Source organism: Marmota monax, unplaced genomic scaffold, assembly GCF_021218885.2.
Source record: "Marmota monax isolate L192 unplaced genomic scaffold, Marmota_monax_Labrador192_F-V1.1 WCK01_AAM20220418_F8-fsc00125, whole genome shotgun sequence".
In the NCBI taxonomy this organism is placed as follows: domain Eukaryota; kingdom Metazoa; phylum Chordata; class Mammalia; order Rodentia; family Sciuridae; genus Marmota; species Marmota monax.
The window spans coordinates 7953308-7974043 of record NW_026695235.1 but is presented as its reverse complement, the minus strand read 5'-3'; the positions used below and the strand labels follow the sequence as shown (position 1 = coordinate 7974043).

Below are 20736 nucleotides of genomic sequence, written 5' to 3'. Positions count from 1 at the left end.
AAGCAGTATCTTCAAAATACGGCCTGATTCCTGTTACGTCAACCACGAATTTCTCTTGAGCTTTGCAGGAAGGCCAATCTGATTTGAAGCCTGGCTTCATAGCTTGTGAACCAGGGGCATAGACAGATCACACCTACCCGCGTCTCCGTCACCTCTCCATGCGATGGCAGCCGTGTGTTTTATTAAGAGCTTAACAGGGAAGCTTGAAGAGGTGTGTAGATGGCATGGTTTTGATGGGAACTTCCAATGTCCAGTTTTCTCCACATGATAGAAAACGTCTCGTGTTTTAGTTTCTCGTCTTCATATACAGAATCACTCATAGGGGTTGACTGTGTGAAGTGACACATGTGAGCTGCATGCAATGTGGATTATCTTTTGAGAAATTCACATACGGTTTCCGTTCACACATGCTAATCAGACATATTTTTTGGGGTGCCACATACGATACTGTATACATTGTGGAATGACCAGGTCAGGGTAAGTGGCATATCCGTGGGCTTAACCACATATTACTTCTTTGCTTTAGGAGCATTCAAATCCCATTGATTAGCTCTTCTGAACGATCGCGTTGTCACCAACCCTAGTCACCCTAGGGTGTTAGAAGTGACTGCTTCTTTCCAACCACATGGGTCATCTCTAGACAAGGACTGGGCAGTGTCTTTGGCCCATCAGACTGGGTTCCACTGGGGCAGACGGGGACGGCCCAGGGGAGTAGAAGTGAGTCCTCTGGACATTTCTTGCACCTGGGACACCTGAGGATGCTTTTAGGCAACTGTTGAATGCGGAGCTTTTCCCTCTGGAGCGCCGTGTCCAGCCCTACGGGGAGATAGGACGCAGGGCCATGTTGCTGATAATTGTTTGTTGCCCTTTCTGCTTTCCAGCTCTCTCAGACCGTCTCGCCTGCTAAATGAGCTGCTTTATGAGAGGACATGATCCAGACTGTCCCGGACCCTGCAGCTCATATCAAGGTGAGTCCCGTCTTGGCCGGGAAGCCAGCCCTGGCCTCCTTCTGGGCTGCTTTCGTGGATGACTGCCCACGGATTGGCTGAAGCAGGGCCAACTAAGCCTGCCGCCAAGTCCAGCCCACTGCCTGCTTTGGTGCAGCCCAGGGGCTATGAATATGGTTTGCATGGCCTTAAATCCTTGAAAAACATTCAAAGAAGAGTATTTCATGGCACGTGTAAATTGTACGAAGTTTACATTTCAGTGTCCATAAAGAGTTTTATTGGGATATATCCACACTCGTTCCTTTACACATGACCCATATTGCTGATCCCACTCAATCACATCAGGGTCAAGGGGCTGTGACAAAGACCACAGACTGGCATGCCAAAAATACTTACTACCTGGGCCTTTGTAGAAAAAGGTGCAGAGCTCTGAGTTAGTGTATTAAGATCACATCCGCATTCTCCTAACTAGGCCCCGGGAGCCTGGGAGGTGCTGGAGGGTGGGCGTTTGGATTTCCAGGGTTGGAATGTCATTTTATCTGAGCATGTTGGCACATCAGCAGCTTGTCACCTCACACCTGGCCTCACTGCTCTCTGGTGAGAAAGGTGTCCAGCAAGTCCCCAGGAGGCAGAGGACTCTCACCTGTTCATTCCAATGTGCCCAATCATTCCACCAAAGGCCAGGGAGCAGCCTAGCAATGGTTGTAATACACTTAACACAATGGGTGAAAACACTGGGCCTTGAGCGGCATTATCCAGAGTCTGCCCGTGTGCTGAGCGTGGAACCCAGGACCTCACCACGCTCCATACCCACCAGTCACTGACCACACCGCCAGCCCCACCCACCGACTACACCTGGCTGTATCTGACGTGTGCTCAGCTCTTCACTTTCCTAAGTGGCCTGGTCGGTTTTACTAATTTATATTTCTTGTCATATACTGAAAATGGAAAGAGGCTTATAATTGAAAGTAATGTTTATGGTTTGGAAAAAGAGCCTTTCTTTTTTCCTGCTAAAATATAAAATATTCTCCAAAATTCCACACATACAATTTATGCACACACACATACAGTTTAAAACAGTATGCTTGGGAAGGTGTTATAGACCCTGTGCAACTTTGAAAATGAAATTAAAAATACTGGAAGTTTATAATGTGTCCTTTGAGCTTTGTGGCTGCTCCTGAAGTTCCAGAGACCAAGGTGACTCCAGGGGTAATAAGGGCCCTACTTATTGCCCAGGGACACGAAGGAGTAGATCCTTATGGGGGACCATAATTTGATTTTTGTGTGACATTTTACTGGGATATGTCACTGACATCTAAACAGATTCCGTGGGCACTCTCTGTGGGTGTGATTGGGTTTCTTCAGAAATATTTGGGACATATTTGGTGAGTGTGTTTTCTTGCTGTATATTTGTTACGTCCACAAATGGGGGTGGGGATGGATGGTGGAGGTGACCTTATCTTTTTTGGTGTCCACTGATTAAGAACTGTAGGACTGTAGGACAGGAAGGTGACACCAGAGGTGTACGAGGGCCAACAACTGAAGTTCATCTTATTGGCACAATTTTTCTAACCAGCCAGAAGGAAGAGATGAAGTTGGCAAGAAATCACGGCAGATTTTTAAGAGTTGATCCATAAAGCTGAGGCTCATACAAACCTGAGGAATGGTCTCTGAAAATGTGCATAAGTGGAAAATGCTCTATATTGATGTCAGGAGTTAACTCTGTCTTCAGGTCTTTTTTAAAAAGCCGTATTATCATCATACTGGTTGACATAAAGTGAGGGATAATTTTGAGAAATGGTAACAGAGCCTTTAAGAAATGATTTCAGCTCAGATGTCTTCTGTGTTTTGGAAAGATGGACTGGCAACATGAAGTTGTGGACAGTAAGCGCTGATGCTGGCTGTGAGGTACAGAGGATTATAGTGAAGCTGTCCTTCTCCTTCATAAACCTATCCAGACTCCACCTACTGGAATTTGCATGATTATTCCTGGAGTTTTTTTTTTTTTTTTTTTTAATGAAATTAGTGTTCTTGACAAAAAGCTGGAGTACAAATTTTCTCCCTCCATTTCCTTCACATGCCTGATGTGAGGGTTGAACCCAGAGACATCTGAAATGACCAAGGTTTCTGGGAGGGGAAGTTTCTAGGAGTGGCCATGAATGGTTCCACATGTTGGGTAAAGGTAAATGGTGGAGAGTCTGACTTGTGGCTCTGGGGGTGCTTTTGTTGTGTGTAAAGGGCTTGAGTTCACCGCTAGGGGACGTGGCACTGCAGGTGTGCAGGGTGATGCCCCAAGACTTGGCATGTCCTTCACATTCAAGACCACAGGCTGTCCTGGGAGAGGAACGTGCCTTTCATTTAAATAAATTCATTCTGTGTAATTCACAACAGTCCTCTTGTGCCAGAACAAATGGCTTTTACCCTTTTATATGTTTAAGGAACTGGAAATAATAAAAAGGAGGAAGAGTGGCTAATGACTGTGGAGTACAAAATGTTCTTGATTTAAATAATACAGCAATCGTGGCAATTTGTTTAAAAATAGCATGGGCAGAAGGTTCTATTTATTTTAGCTTCGTCTGTCTGCAGGTAGCACAGTGGGTCCTCCAGGCTGGGGGAGCAGATTGGCATTTTGATGGCGTTGCTTAGTAAAATGAAGATGTGGTTACCTGTAAGGTACCCCAGGTCCATACCCTGGCACATCTAAGTACTAGGAGATGTGTGTGAGCTAACACTGGGAGTAACCCTAATGCCCATCAGCAGGAGAATGGATAGAGCTATTTGCTTCAGTCCTTCAAGGGAATACGGTACAGCAGGGAAAATAACCTACAAGTATCTACCTGTATTCATGTATCAGGGCAGAAAATTCTAAAATGTTGAAAGAAAAAAGTCACAGGAGAACATAGAGAATATTGTTCCTTGTACAAACATGAAAAAAAAACTTTAAAGAATCAAAAATGCTTCTTCAGAGAAACATACATATGTGGTACAAAGGAAAATATTCACAACAAATACATAATTCCAGTTAGGAGTTGTCTTGTGGGGGAGGAAAGATCTCATTAAAAGAGCGCAGGGGACTTGAAGGTCCTGGCATGTCTGATGTAGACTGGGGAGAGCAACAGGCAAGGGTATTTGCTTTCTGATCCTAATAGACAACATACGCTATTTTTTTTTTTTGTACCAGAGATGGAACCCAGGGGCACTTAACCCCTGAGTCACATCCCCAGCCCCTTTTTATGTTTTATTTTGAGGCAGGGTCTCACTACATCCTTAGGGCCTCACTAAGTTGCTGAGACTGGCCTTGAACTTCCCAAGTTGCTGGGATTACCTGTGTGTGCCGTCACTACTTGAAATTATGCTATTTTTGTAAGTATGATATTTAAATTAAAATTTTCAAGTCGTGAAAGAAGATGTAGGAACGGTTCAACTGGTGGCTCGGGTGAAGTTGCATTTGGAAGGAAGGTGCTTTCTAATTGCAGACCACTGTGCACTGTTGCAAATCCTCCACATCAGCGGTCTCATGGTCTGGTGCTGGTCAGGCTGCAAGGGAGGGTGGAGGCCAGCTCTGGTAGAGTGACGTCCTGCAGCAGACTGCCTCCAGGGGCCCTGCCTGCACTGCAGCCAAACCCGGGGCTCTCGGAGCGCCTCCAGCTGCTTCCACCTGCCTGGGTGCATGGGTGGCTCCACGGCACTCACTCGCAATGAGGAAGATCTGGAGCCTGTGTGTGACTCGGGATTTCATTCCTTCAGCATTCATCAGAGCCTTCCCGCACAGAGGGAAAGCCATCAAACAGACCCCGCGTCTGCCATTTGGGACACAGGTCCCCTGGTCCTGGGATCCTGTGTGATGCACTGCAAGGCTACTGGAGAGGGCCAGGGGCTGCCTCAGTCTGCACCTGGGCTACTCTGCTGGGTCTCCCAGCACCCTCCGACTATGGCACCTGTGCTCAGGTGGACACCCTGAGGGGTCTTCTGGGGTCACACCCTGCTGCTTATTTCAGGGGAAGTGCACAGGTGATTTGTGAACGTGCTCCATGAGGCTGCTGGCTTCAGGCACGCCCGTCTGCACCCCATGACTGGATGCTGGGTGCGACGCCCACGGACCACCTCTGTCCTCCAGCCCAGGCTCAACTCTGTCATGGACGACCCTGAGACTGATGTGAGCATCAGCCACAGTGTCTGACCACGGTGCAGGCAAGGTCTGCATTCAGGTCTCTAGTTGTTTCCATGTGTGGTCAAGGAATAAGAAATCCATTTACTCAGGCTTCATGTCTAATTATGATTCCTTTGCTCTTTCATGTTTTATTTCTTCACATTTTTGTGAGTGAGTTGGGGTGACGTGGTCAAGGTTTAAGCCTCAGTTTCCTCAGTGCACCCGCTTCATAGATCCATGAAGATCAGATTAGGGAATGCATCTGAAGGCTTCAGAGGGTGCCTGGCTCCCAGAAGCACTTATTCCAACCCCATGGCATTATCATCAGTGTATCATCAAGGCCTATCTACATCCTCTACATAGTATTCACAGTACACGACACTGTTAATATCTGATGTTGTACATTAGTGTACTCTTACATAATAGCAGTAGAAGGAGAGAAGGAAGAAGGACAATATTCTGAAAATAACTGAATAATCGAGTTGGTAGTTTCCGAGAGGTGGGCAGAGGACCACCTCATTCCCCCTGGTCCCTGGCTGCGTTTCTAAAGTATTGCTAAATGGTTCTGACCTTAAAAGATGCTGACCTTAAACTCTGTGGGTTCTATAGAAGGAAGAGCCTAAGTGGTTTTAGAAGTAGCAGTAACACATGAGGTCACTGGAAGCCCGAGAGACTGGCACATGAGCAGGACTCTTCTCAGTGACACGAAGCCCACACAGAAGGTGCCTGAGGCAGGGACGAGGGGTGGTCTCTGGGCTGGCCATGATTTATCTTGTCACTGTAGTAAAGGGTGGATTTCACTAGCTCATTCCCACCTGGCTGACAAATGACACCCAGCATTCCCCCTAGAGCACACATTTGCAAACGTGCTTTATAGTACCTGTGCTTCTTGGGAAGGTGGGAACTTGATCCATTTGGGAAGATATTCAAAGGAGGTGGTGTTTCCCCCTAGAGTCCGAGAAGAGGGAGGTGATGGAAGTCTTTGATACCTTGCCTCTTTTTTCCTTAATACATCAGCTCTGGGCAGTTTCCAGGGAACTGTCACATTCTGGTGAGCCGGGGCTTTGTGACTGTATAGTGCTACACTTCTATTTTTCAAACTTGCTTTTTTCTGCAGGATGGTGCGCTTAATGGAAGAGTGAATTGCTAAAGCTTCTACAATGAGTGTGCATGGCTTTTATAACCACAAAAACAATATCGATTAAAGAGGTCAATATACTAGGTAGGGCCAAATAATGGAGACTTTTTTTTTTTTGTACTGAGGATTGAACCCAGAGATGCTTAACCACTGAGCCACATCCCCAGCCCTTTTAATATTTTATTTAGAGATAGGGTCTTGCTAAGTTGCTGAAACTGGCTTTGAACTCATGATCCTCCTGCCTCAGCCTCCTGAGCTGCTGGGATTATAGGAGTGTGCCACTGTGCCCGGCAATAATGGAGACCTCTAATGTCCACGACCCTGCCTGCAGGTTGGGTTTGGTGAGGGGTGGTGGAGCTTTTTCTTTTCTCTGGCCACTGTGTTCCTTGGAATCTCCTTGCTGGGACAGGTTCTGAGGCTGAGCATAGTCCCTGTCATGTGGGGCTGTATTCAGGGCATGTGCAGCAGGTTAAGGGTCAATGCACAGTGGCCTCCCAGCAGGTGACTCCTCCTGACCCAGTGAACCTGGTATTCACTGAGGGCTCTAGCCTAGCAGCAGGTGTAGACAAGGGTTGGAGGAGGTTGAATCTCCCCCAGGAGAAAGGCTAGAAGTTGGGCGTGGCTGATTCAGATGCCCTGGGGCGTTTTCCCCAGGGGGTCCTCAGATGCACCTCAGAAGCTTGTTGAGATGCAGATTCCTGGTCTCTACCCACAGCTGCTTCTCTAGCAAGTTTGGGGTGGGGCCAAGGGGGCTGTGTTTTAATAAGCACTTGGTATGTCTGTAAACCTTTCTTAGATAATAATGTTATCTCAAAAACCACCAGGAGAGTCCTTCAGCCTTCAGGGGAGCCCGGTGGAGTGGCTGGGAGCCCCAGATCCCACCTCTTCACCTGGAGTTCTGGGTTCTGTGCAGAATGAACCAGTGTGAGGTGACATTGCAGCAGGGGTTTGCTGTCCCTGCTCCTGCAGGGCGGATCACAGAAGTACTTGACAGTCAGCGTGGGCACAGCAGGGCCCAGAACAGGGCCCAGACCCCGCAAGAAAGATGGAGGTGGCCCCTTGGGAGCCCCCGGTGCACACCCACTTCCTTCTGGGGTGCTCTTCCTACAGAGCAGGCGCCTGGCTCCGTCTCCTCTGGCCGTCTTGCTCTGCCTGCCCGGTCCTAGGAACCGTGTCGTTCCTCTGCTCGCCCTCGTGGGCAGGAGGGGCATTTGCCCTGTGAGATGACAGTGTGGCTGCTCTGTCTGCTTGCTGGACTGTGACCGCTCCCTGTGGACCCCAGTGCATGTGTGTGAACTGAATGAAACATGAGGCGGTCACAATGCAGAAACAGTGACCCAGGGCCTTCATTGCTTTCTGTGCCAGGATTCAGTATTTCAGTCTTTGCCACTCCATTTTCTGTCCCCTCTGTAGGTCTGATTGTAACCACACAGCCAGTGTGTAACAGAGACAGCGTGTTCCCAAGGGGCCATGTGTCTCAACCTTTACACATGCACGGGTAATATTTGGAGTGGTTTTAGGTTCATAGCAATTGAGCAGAAAGGACACTATTTCCGTACCCCCACCTACACACATGTGTAGCCCCCATCACTATCGGTATTCCACACCAGAGTGTCCACTTGGACAGTTGTAGACCCACACGGAGACACCATGATCCCACACAGTCTGTAGTTTCCATTAGGGCTTGGACAGTACATACTAGTATGTGTCCACCACTGTGGTGTCACACAGAGCAGGTCCACTACTCTCAAAATCCCCACATGCTGTCTATTCCCCCTGCCTCTCTCTTGACTCCTGATGGTAACTTATCTTTATTGTCTCCATAGTTTGCTTTTTCCAGAGTGTTCCGACAGCCATGCTCTGGTTAACCAGGCTCTACTTTCTGAGAAGTGTGTGGTTGGGTGATCTCATGACTGTGTGAATGACATGGAGTGACCTTATTAGGTGAATAGGTCTGTCCCTGGCCTGGCCTCTAAGGGCAGTCAAGAGACACAGTCAAAATGGAAATGTGTGGAACTGTGACATTGTGACAGCTGCCATGTCACGGGGCCCTAGTAATCCTCAGGTCCCTTCTAATCTCATGGGAGCCCTGTCAGACATGTGGCCCCTCACTGCCAAGATGTCCTTATGTGTGGCCCCTGACTGCAGTTGGAACCACACAGTGTGTGCCTTTTATATTTGCTTATTTCATTTAATAATTTGCACTGAAGTTTTCTCTGTGGCTTTTCATGGCTTCATAGTTTTAAATCATGCAAATTTAAAGAAGAAGTTCTGTGAATGCTTGACATTTCCTGCCCAGAATCAGTGCAAGCACACGTTCGTGCATGCTTACAGGTCAGTTGCAACCACCTCAGTGTCCCCCGAGGGGCCCGGCACCCCCAGGTTAGGAACCCTCTGCTGGCCATGGGAACCCCATTAGACAGTCAGTGTAGCTGACGTGTGCTTCCATTTACCCCTGACCATCTGGCCAGGAGATGAGCTGCCTCGTGAACCCAGGAGAACGGGAGCTTCTCTGAGCACAATTGTTGAGAGGCACCTTCTTGGTTTAGGTTCAGTTCAGGTGACAGACACTCGTTCTGCAGTTGTGTGCTCTAGAGCAAAGCTTCTCGGACCTTCACATGCTCACATGTCACTTGGGACGTTGCTGAAATGCAGCTCCCCATTCAGAGGGTCCCGGGTGGGCCTTCTGCAGCATCAGGACTAGGACTCTGAACCTGAGGACCAATCTCATGCCAAGGCTCCAAATCTCCAGTACCTTGTCACTATCTCCCCGTCACCACCCGCTTGTCTGAGTGAGTCGAGGTTGGTATTGACGGAAGAAATAAGGGGACAGAATAGAATGAAGACGCACCCTGTCCAGCAGCCGGTGTTAACTGTAGCTGTGGGCATCAGTCTGGTTTGCAAACTGCTTCTCACTCTGGATGCACGTGGAAAGCGCTCTTGGAGATTTCTTTGGAATAAGAAGTGAGGGTGGAAGCACCACGTTGCTTTTACCCTAAAAAAATAGCCGATTGGCCTGCATAACATCACACATGTGTCTCCCTGGAGTTAGCTGCTTAGATTCTGGTACCCAGATGTTGAAATGAATCCTAAAGCAGGAACTGTAAATAGCAGAGAAAGTTTCTTTTCTTCTTCTTTTTTTTATTATAAAGATCAAATTCCACAATTTAAAATGAAAATTCTGGTTGTGTTTTGCTTAATAGAGGGTACATGTTATTTCTGAGACTGTGCTTTTAAAAAGTAAACAGATTTAACTGCAGCATGATTAATTTTTAATGATTCTTTGTGGATTTTCTGGAGAGTACTATTTATTTGTATTAAGCATTAACTCTATTAGACACTGCTAATATGCCGCTGTTATCAATAGCTAAAAGTAAACAATAACACTAGCTTATAGGACCTTCAAATTAATCTCATAAAATTTTATGGGAATGGTACTATTGAATTGAGTTTGAAACTGACAGAATATGTAATTTTAGCCATGTGATTCTTACATGTTTTGTTTTAAAGCCCAAGTTTAAAATGCCATTATATTTTGTCACTAATCAAAAGTGTATGCCTAAAAGAACAGTCAAAAATAACTCAGATTTTTCATGACCTGTTGTTTGAAAAAGCACCCAATTCAAATACTTAACTTTCTGCTATTGTGTAAAGGAAAAAAAGTTGATGTGAAAGGAACGGTCTCATCATACATTGCAAGACTGATTTAGAGGCCACAGGTGAGACAGGCCATTGGACTGTCTTCCTCCAGCCCACTTGGCCATCAGGGGAGGATGTCCTGGATAGATGACAGGTCAAGTAGATAATTCAGATTGAGCATCCCTAATCCAAAATGCTTGGGGACCAGAATTGTTTTAGATTTCAATTATTATTTTTTTTATTTTGGAATATCTTTTATATAAAATGAGTTACTTTGGGGATGGGACCCATGTCCAGACACAGAATTCGTTTTTATTTCATTCTCTTCCTATCCGCATAGCCCCCCAAAGTAATTTTACACAGTATTTTTGGTGCACCTGAATTTTGATTGTGACTCCTTACATGAGGTCAGGTGAAGAACTTTCCACTTGTGGCATCATGGGTTTGCACTCAAAAATTTTTCTGATTTGGGAGCATTTTGGTTTCAGGTTTGGGGATGAGGGATGCTCAACCTGTATTAACAGTGAACAAAGACATCAGGAAAGAACACAGACCAAAGAGACAAGATATTGTATCTATGAACAATTCAAACATTAGGCTGTGTTCTGGTTCCTTGGTCTTCCAGGGGAATGGAAAGTTTTTTTATTTCCAATAATAAGACTTGATTCCCAAACTTGGAATTAAAAAAAAAAAAAGAAAGAAGCCAGGAACAGTTATGTTACACAAGGAAACCTTCTGACCAGATGTGGCTACGGATAAGTAAACAAATGACATGTGTTTGTCTTTTAACACACTTTACAGTGTTAGAAAGTCTGTGTTTCAGAGAACCTTTGGTTTATGTTAATACATGATATAGGTCAATTGAGGGACTTAAGTATCCATGATCATTTTCCCATCAATTAGAAGTGATTACAGTTCCCTGAAAATCTAAAAGCGGTGTGTTACAGAGAGCCTGGATTATTTTATGTCATCGTGACACACCAACGTAATCAGTGATCAGTCCACTCCCTGAGGATTGCAATCTGAGATGTTTGCTCGTTTCCTTTGAAGTGGCCAATTAGCAACGTGGGTAGTTGGAATTATATAAAATTTTATTTTCTAAAAAGTGCATATTTATATCGGGGTGTGGAAGGCCACTCTTTTCTTTGTCACTAGCATTGGTTTAAGGAGTTTTGAGTCCCTGGGAGTCCCTGGGGAGTGGATGTTGAGACAGAATTAGGAATGCAGGAGGTTCCTTGGAGGGGGAGGGAGACGCCTGGGAAGGAGAAAACAGGGATGAGGAGTAGAACTGGCCTTTGGAGGGTCCAGCCCTGGGCAGAACGGCTGGCTCTTGTACTGGCTGCTGTGGGAGGCGCAGGGCACACTGGAGCTGGGCAGATGCATGCTGCCCTCGTGCTTTCTTGGAAGGAGTTCAAGTCCTTTAGCGTTGGCTTGACATGACATTTTTTTTTTTAATTCACCTTTCACAGAATTATCTTCTGCTCAGAAATAAATGTCCTTTGTTCTCAAAGTCCATGTGCTTTCCACGACATCCCAGTGCTCATCCTGGGTCCCCGGCTGGTGGACAGTTCTGCCATGAAGTACCACTATGACTAAAAACTGGAATGTTTAAAAACAGATGATTATTTTTTAAAAAATCCTTTAAAACTGATGCTAGGAGGAGGTGTCTTGGATTTAGATCCTGGATAAGCAATGCTTGACTCAGATTATCTGCCTCTACTGTTACTCCAGGTTGACCTCTTGGTGGTCTTGGTTACGTCTGTCACTGGTTAGTTGGGTCCTCAGTCAACTAACAGGACCTCAGTCAACTAACCTGTGTCATGGTGTTCATGACACCGACCTTGGCCCGGCACAAACCTGAGTCTAGCGGTTGGTCTTTATTCGGGTTCTGCCTTGGGCCTGTGCTGTGCCACCGTGAGATGTAGTGGTGGATGTTAGGTGGGAACATGGGGCTGGGGTCCCTCCCCCGTAGGCATGCTGGACATGCTTGGCAGATAATAGGAAGTAACTCCAAGGAAGAGGGTTCCCTGGTAGGAATGTGGGGGAGCGCTCCACACGGGCTGTCTGGCATTACTGCCTTTCACTTGACTGAGGGTCTGGAGAGGTGTGGGATCAGGTGTGGTGTGAAGAGCACACTCTGCAGTCTTTGTCTTGGGACAAGAAGCTTTTGAATGCCCTTGGAACACCTCATAGGACCTTGATAGAAGGGACTGTGATTGACCCCTGTGTGAAGGGTGAAAGTAAAAACTGTTACCAGGAGGAGTTTTACCAATAGTAGGCGTCATCTGCTTATTTACTAGAGTGCCAGGGTACACACACGTGAGCAGGTTATTGAATGCGTCGGGCTCAGAAAGGTACACGTGGACCCTTATTGTGCTGGGCTGGTTTCACAAAGTAGAAGGTTCTGCCTACTTTCCATTGGCCAGAATTCAGTCATATGACCACCCTGACTGCAGAGGAGGCTGGGAGGACAGTGTCCGGTGCCTAGGGGGAGAGGGGCATTGGAAAATGCTTGGCCAACCAACCTCTGTCACACCCAGAAAGTGGAGGTGTGGCTGGTCCTGTGAGCTCCCTCAACACAGGGCTCCTGTGTTCCCATCTCCCTCCTGGAGACTCGCCCCATTTGGGCATAGACAGTCTGTGAGACCGCTTGCCCCCAGCCTCTGCTGATACTTGCTAGGATATTTTTTAATTTGACAATGAAAACGGAGAGGCATTGGTAGGTGGGTCTCTTTGCATTTCTTTGATCCTGACTCTCCTCCGTGTTGGTTGGCGTTTGTGCTTCTTCATGTCCGTTGTCTGTTTCTGCACGTGGATGTGGATTGTTCTTCATGCCCCAGGTTGTTGCCAGCATCAGACAGGACAGTGCGGACACTCTGCAAACCCTTGTTAAAGGAACATGGGAAATAAGAAGACCCTTCACACCTAAGGGGATTAAAACTCTGCCAGATTCGTTTCATGTACTTCCCACAGAATGCTGGGAAAGTTTTAAATTCTTTTAAAAATATTTTTAAGATGTTGATGGATCTTTATTTTATTCATTTATTTATATGCCGTGCTGAGAGTCAAACCCAGTGCCTCACACATGCTGGGCCAGCGCTCTACCACTGAGCCCCAGCCCAGCCCACGTTTTAAATTTTAACCAATAAATAGATATTTCTTTTGTTACTGAGAAAAATAAAACTTTGCTTTTAAAATTATTTATAGTCTTTTCAACATAAAGAGCTTAAGTTTTTAATGGGCACTTTCATCTGTAACATTTTTCTTTATGGATTCTGCTGTTCCTTCATCCTGACAGAATGTTTTCCTCCTACATTAATAAATACCCATCACTGTTTTCTTTCTGTATTTTTATGGTTTAATGTTGTAACATTAAATCTCTAGCTTGTTCAGGTTTTTAGATGTATGATGGGAGATAGAGATTTGGTGAGTTTTATTTTTAAGTAAATGGCTATTCCAGTGCTGTTTACTGAATACCTCATTTTCATCCAGCTGATAGGAAATGCATCCTTCATCTTCCTCTAAATTGTGATTACATGGAAGTCTGGGTGGGCTTCCCTTCTATTCTCTTGGTCCTCGAGTGCCTGCCCCTTACTGCCCCTTGCTGATCTGTCCACTTCGTGTTTCTCACATCTCACTTGCACAACCCCAGACCACTGCGGTGATCCTGTCTCTGGTTGCTTGTGGTTCTAGTCTCTGCCCCTCAGTTTCCTAGAAACCACCTGCTCGAGCATGGTGTACTCATCTGAGTCCATGTGGGCTGCCTAGCAAAGTGTCCTAGACTGGGCAGCTTTTATCAACTGAGATTTACTTTGCCCAGTTCTGGAGGCCAGAACCCAGGGCCAAGGTGCAGCAGCCTGGTGAGGCCCTCATCGTGTTGCAGATGGCATAGGCTGCCTGTCCTCGTGTGGAGATAAGGAGAGGGATCTCTGGCTTCTTTCGTCAGGGCACTAATCCCATTCTTCAGGGCTCCACCTCATGAGCTAGACCTCCCCAAAGGCCCCGCCTCCTTGGGCCATCAACATGTGAATCCGGAGGGACACCTGTATGGCAGCAGACATGGCAAGCTCCTCTGAGCACACCCCGCGGCCCCCACTGACTCCTCCCCTAGGACCCTCAGCCTTGCTCTGCCTCCGAGGCTGGTTCTGAGGCCCCCCTGCCTGCAGCTGGCCCGTTGCCTGCCCCAGAAGCCTCCAGTTTCCAGGGCCCCGTTGCTACCTCTGCACTTGGATGCAGCAACCACCGTAAGGTGTGGAACCTGACCAGATTCCTGCCTCACAGTCTGCGGCAGAGCCCGGGGTGCAGGTGACTGCTGGTGGCCGGTGGGGTGCAGGAGTGATGCGGGCAGCTGAGCACACCGGCTCCTTGACGATGGTGCAGCAGGGCTTGTCTGAGCACCATGTCACAGGCAGCCACGTGGCCGAGGGAGCACCTGCCCAGCCATGGGCAGGCTTCACTGGGCCTTGTCTGAAGCCTTACATCACTCCCCTGCCACGGACCTCGCTTCTGTCACCCCACTCCCACTGCCCTGGTGTGTGTGCACCTCCCAGAGGAGCAACAGCATGGGACCTGCTTCATCCCTGTCCTGAGAAACCCGGGCTAGAGCATGATGTGGAGACAGGCCCTATGACTGCGTTGCTGCTGGGCTTCTTTTCTCTCTACCTGTTTCTCATAGAAAACAAATATATGCACACAAACCGGCTCTGTTCCAAAATGCTCATCTGCCATGACGTCATCCTGTGATGTACCTACAGAAGTGGCCAGTACAGAACAAACAGTCCCCAGCGGTCTGCACTGTGCATGCTGTGTGTGTGTGTGTGTGTGTGTGAGAGAGAGAGAGAGAGAGAGAGAGAGAGAGAGAGAGAGAGGGATTTACCTTAACAGCAAATCACAGCAAGCACACTGAATATGTGGCCCAGGGAAGTGGAAGCTGTCGTGTTGATGGGTGACATTTTGACTGTAGATGTTTGTCCCTGTCAGGGTGCCCAGATGCACCTGTTCAGTGACACCATGTGCAATAGAATGGGATTTTAATTCAGAACGTCTCTTGTACTGTAAAGATCCTTTAGCAGTTGTTGTGTTAGCATGCTGGGTTGCAACCCTTAGTGCAGGGATCACTCGGGAAGCATTAAAAAACTTCTTACATCTGTGCGCACACAGCCTTCGAGATGGGAGCAGTGACTGGCCGGGGTGGGCTAGGATGGCTGTTTAAAAAGCCTCCACGTGGCTCCAATATGCTGCCTGAGGTTTTCACGCCATCATTTTAAATGATCATTTTTCTAAGCACTGTTCTAAAATCACACCATGTGGAACTTCTAAAACAGATTCTTTACTTTCTCTTTAAAAGCCCCACGAGCAGGGTCTCTGTCCAAGGGAAGCCTCTGTAGGGACCTTTGTTTGGCCTGTGTTGGTTTCAGGATTTCAGAAGTTGAGCCAGCCATGCATGCTCTTATAAACAGTGTCATAATGATTGCCAGTCTCCTGGTGGCACTTAGTATGAAGCTAGCTCTCTAGGGGAGATGGGGTCCTCGCCTCCCAGAATCAGGGTGGGACCAGGGAGACGTGGGGCTGTGGGACTTCTCCTGTCATAGAGCTGCCATGGGTTGCAGTTTGGCCCTTTTCTACTTTTCCTTTTCGCTGGACTTCAAGAGCTGAGAGAAAGTCGAGAGTGAAAAGGTAGAGATTTACGTTTGTGAAAAATGTCATCATACGTGTCTACTGTGCAAAATAGTTTTGGTGTGGAACAATGATTATGCAGTTTTAGAGCTCTTAAGTATTTTCCTGCTTAGTGTCTGTGCATTTTATTTAATTTTGTAAGAAGCACAAGTAGTATGTAATGTTTTGTGCATTTTTTTTGCCCCCCTTTTTTAAAACACAGCACGGAACTAGTCTTTATTAAAAACTGGTGCGGTCTTACACATTCTGGCTTTGGTGCTGTATCCTGTTGCCTGTTGGGTGTAGAAACGTTGCAGTGGCCAAGAGTGGATCTGACCTGGTTAAGGGCATTGCTTTTTCTTTCTTTTGTAGATATACGTGGTTATAACTGCTCATTTATTTTGCCTATAGAAGGAAAACAAGTTCCTACAAGTAAATAACAAACCAAAACAAAAGTGGTCATGAGCCGGTAAAGTCGGATGTGGCATTTGGTCACCAGTTACAGATGTACCCGTCTCTGGCTGCCCTCCCACAGTTCGCGGGTAGCTGCCTTCCTTTGCTTTGCTTGTATTTACTTTTGAGAGTCTCCCAGGCGCCTGCATACTGTCCTTGGAGGGAGCATCTTCTCTTGTCCTGGGGGAGCAAGTGCCAGGATCTCTCCATTTTGGTGAATTGACAGTGGGGTTTTGTTTTATCAGCTTTTTTTGCTGCTGGTAAGAACAATTTTCGAGGAGAAGAAGTTTATTTGGGGCTCACAGTTTTAGAAGTTTCAGTCTACAGATGGCCAGTTCCATTGCTCTAGGACCAAGGAGTCAGGACATCTGGGTAGAAGAGAAAGCGCTCACCGTCTAGTCAATCCATTCAAGTGGGTAACGCAGTGATTAGGTCTCATAACCCCATCGTCTCACCTCCAAACTGTCTCGCGTGGTCTCTCACCTGTATCTAAACCGTAATGGGTTTATCAAGATCTCGTGTGGTCAACCTGTCACCTGGCAGCCACGAGGCTCTGTGTGATGCAGAGTGGCCCTTTTCCTCCGCTGGCCCAGTGCCACGGATTTCAGCTCTGGGCACAAACCCACAGCCTTGTTGATGGGAATGCTGGGCTTTAATGCCAAATGAGGACATTTGAGGTTAGGAAGATGCCACAGAATCTATGGCTTTCCATTTACCCTTCAGGGAGAACTGAGTCCAGTTGTCCAGGCCCACAGAGCCGATGGCCTTGAGGACCCTGTGAACCCTCCCTTAGACTGTTCCCCTTCCCACAGTCTCAGCTCAAACTCTAGACTCCAAGGAAATTATAAGCAATGATTCTACAGACAGACAGGCAGACGGCATACAGACAGGCCAAACCTCCTTTGAGGTCTAAAAGAGGAATATGATTTCTAATGACTGTCAGCTGGGAAGCAGACGGCTTCATACACTCACCCACAAACAAGAACCGGGCCACGTCCTTCCCTCTGCCAGGCAGGAGAGATTAATCTGACGTCATTCTGACTGTCAAGAAATGCGCAGCGGATTCAGGGAGATCAACGGAGAGACTGACCACCATGCTCCAGGGAAGCCCCACCTTGGCATCCTGCATGGTCCACTCTGAGTTTGCCCAGTAGACAGGTTGGGTCTGGGGCATGGAGCCAGGCATGGGCCTCCGGCAGGCATTTTCTGTGGAACTAGAGGCTAGACCAGGGTGTTCCTTGGTGCCCCCTCCAGCTCCCCTATTGGTTTCTTTTGATGGGGACGCGGTGATTAGGAGAGAAACTCCTTGGCACCCAGGGAGAGAAGTCGCGCGATGTGTACATCCTAAAGGGAAGCATACTCTCCTAGGGTCGGGCCCTGTGCTGAGGCCTGAGCAGTGAGTTCTTACCACAGTTCTGTGAGTGTGGCCAGCGGACTGGACAGTGAGCAGTGCCCGTGTGGCAGCTCAGGGCCCACACCTGGTGGAGGAAGGGCTGGAGGTGACGGGGGGGGGGGGGAGCACAGCTCTCCCTGTGGCACAGTGTGCACACCTCATGTTGGACAGAGAGGAATGGGCCAGGGTCCCAGGGTCCCAGGAAAACTTCTGATGGACTTGAGGGGGGCTCTCTGGGGTAAAAGAAAGGCTTTGCAGACAGACAGGCAGGGTGTGGACGAGGGGAGTGGGACCAGGGTGCTGTGTGCAGAGCTGGCCAGGTCTAGGGCTCCGAGTGTGAGGTAACTAAAGATGGCCGAAGGCTTGAGCTGGGAGGCCCAGAAGGTGGACGTGCCGCTTCCAGGGTAAGATGGTTCATGAGGAAGACAAGAATGGAGTTGGACAGAAAAGGGAATGGACAAGATTGGCTTCTGACCTTTGATGTGGAAGAACTGAATAGAGGTGTCGGGTAAGAAACGGGTGGAGCTCAGGAGACAGTCTGGGACTGGAGGAATCTGAAGACCCTCAGCAGGGTCAGTGTCACCTTGGGATTAATTGGTCCTATCCTGGAAGGCCTTTCAGTGGAGCTCAGGAGAGGGCACCCTGAAAGTAATTCAGGAGAAAACAGGCAAAATGGCCAAGTGTGTTGAGGGTTGATGATCCCCTGGAGGACCGTGGTGGCAGTGTCAGAATGAGCTCCTGTTTGTCATGGTGTACGGGGTGTAGCGCCTCCCTGACTCAATCAGTTTTTGTAAACACAAGGGAAGGCGAGATGCTGGATGTCAGCATGGGTGGAGATGTTTGGATTTTTTTTTTTTTTAACTATAGAATAGAAGACCTTTCTCCTGCACAGGGAAAAGATCCTTGGCAGAAAGGTGGGTGGAAGACGTGAGGGAAGGCAGTGGATGGACAGTGAACCGGAGAACCTTGGTGGAGTCTTTGTCAAGGGTGCAGATGGAGAGGTGGGCTTGGAGAGGAGCAGTTACCAGCGCTGCACTGACCAAGGACCTGGACAGGTAGCTGCTGCCCGAGTCAGGAGAAAAGGAAAGATGGTGAAGCTGACGAGAACCCCGGAGGACCAGAGGCCCGCGCCGCCAGACACATTCTAGGTCTTATTTCTTCTCAACCAAGTAACAAATCCAGGGTCAACCTGTGTGGAGTTAGAGGAGGTTTGGGATAGAGGCAGGAGAGTGAGTTTCCCCATGGCAGCACGAGGGGGGACTGCGTGGGAAGTCAGTGAGCGGTGAACCCCAGAAGGAGTTTTATGGGATGGAAGTGAATTCCCAGCAAGTTTAAAAATCAGAAGGTCCGTGGAAGACCCAGTTGGTGTGGCTGTGTGACTTTTCTCTGGCAATGCTTGGTTCTCTCTGGCCTTGGGGCAGACAGAAGGACTCAGAAGGGGTGGCCAGCCTGGTTAGCGACCGGGAGACCTCGGGGTCCTGTTGAAGCACACGAGCTGACCCAGGGCCGTGAATGGAACTGGGAGTTGATGAAGAGTCTGGAAACAGGAGCGAGTGGAGGACGGGTCCTAATGAGAGTCCAGGGGGGCTGCAGAAAGCCAGAGCCAGGAGCCGTGATCATTCACCAGCACATCTCAGCTCTGCTCCCGTCGGCCTGGGCGGGTGTCCTGTTGAATCATTTTCATGGAGTTTGTTGGCTGGCCTTGGGGTTTCTGTGTTTGTGAGAATAAGATACCCTGGGAAAGGAAGTGTAAAATCCTCCCCGTCTGCCGTCGGGAGACCACACTGGCGGGCTGAGTTGGGTCCCAGGCGTTCCTTTTCATGCCGTGCGAGCCCCGCTGGCTCACGTGGGACTCAGGATGTGACCTCTTCTTCCCAGCCCTGTGGCTGCCCCTCTGGTCCGAGTGCGTGGGTCCGGGCTCTGCCTTCCCAGCCAGGCTTCCTTCGGCCCCAGTCCTCCCTGAGTCCTCCCTGTGGAAACACGGCGCCAGACCAGGTCCCTGTGCACTGTGAACCCACCACGGCATGGGTCTGCACAGTGGTCCTGCTGTCTGACCCTGGTTACTGCTTTGGTGTCATCTTGTGCTTGGCTGGACTTTGTCCCCACTCCACCCACACAGGCCATCTGTGTCCCTGCCTCAGGCCTGTGCTCTTGCTGGCCCCCCGAGTGTGGAGTGTGCTGCCCAGTGTTTGTGGGTCACCCCCCCACTCTAGGTTTTCATCACCTCCATGGTAAGGCCTGTTTACCAGTGCTCCCGCAACACCACCCCGCCCCCTCCCGGTGTCACTCTCCGTCAGCGTGCTGTCCGCTGTGTGCGTTTATCCTGATCTTTAAAGTGCACATCGCTTCCAAGGATCAGGAGGGTCCAGGAGGGGGGGGCGCAGGGGTTTGTTTGCTTGCTTGTTGCTCCGTTCTCACCTCCTTCAGGGTCCCGGCACACCGTGGGGGCTCAGTCATGCTCATGGAGTGAACACGGAATCACCAGACAGTAAGTCGCACACACCCGTTCTCACATTCTGCGCCTGCGTTCTTTTCAACAGAGTAAAGAACAGAATACAGCCATGATTCTCTGCAGCAACGACTCCCACTAATGTTTCGGTGCCATCTCTCTTTTTAAGCTGTGCCCTTCGAGTCTGATGTTTCTGCAGGCGGGAGTTTTGGTAGATAGAGCATGGCCCTGGGGACCGGACCCGGAGGAAGCTGTGATCCTGAGATCATCTGATGGGCGGCTGGAGGGCAGCAGGCTCTGGGCAGCAGGGGGAGCATCAGTGTGCGGCACAGTGTGAGGGTTCTGAGAGTCTGGCTGAGGGCGGCGTGCGCCCTGGGGTGGGTGAAGCTGTGGAAGGGCGATTCCGGCTCCCTGGACAGATGGGGTTTTCTCTAGGTGGCCACCCCTCGTGGGCTCATCTTTGGAGAAGAGGCCTTGGCATCATTAGAAGCTCAAGTAGAAACTTCTTGGCCACGTGTCAACCCTCTACTTGATGGCTTTCATCCAAAGAATAAAAACCAGCAAAGACACGTTTGGGAAGCTCACGGTTTTAAGCAAGTCACAGTCAATCTTCTGACGGTCATAGGAAGCTTTTTAATGGTGACTTTTGGGGAGTATCTCCTTATTTACTCATTTTTCTCTGTTAGGGTAAACTCCATGGGCCCTCGCAGTTTATCTGTCATGTTATCTTGGAAGAGCGGGAAAACACCTTTAATCAGTTATGTCTACGGTAGATCATGCAAAGAGTTCACTTTCTGACGGCAAAGCCACCTCTCTATTTTTAGCAACATGCTACTCCAGAGACATCAGGAACCCGTTAAGCTCCATAAGAACTGAGATTTTTTAAGCCACGTTGTGAAGCCCCTCTAAACT

At 48.6% G+C, this 20736-nt stretch overlaps 1 protein-coding gene across 2 annotated transcripts in view; it reads left to right on the top strand.

Moving 5' to 3' along the window:
* The first annotated feature begins 881 nt into the window (after positions 1-881).
* Erg (ETS transcription factor ERG) overlaps positions 882-20736 on the top strand; it is a 154506-nt gene continuing 134651 nt past the window's right edge. For both annotated transcript variants that reach the window (XM_046438906.2, XM_046438904.2), the window contains exon 1: positions 882-968. In XM_046438906.2, the coding sequence (XP_046294862.1) occupies positions 930-968 (39 nt within the window). In that variant the 5' untranslated portion in view covers positions 882-929. The remainder of the gene's footprint in view (positions 969-20736) is intronic.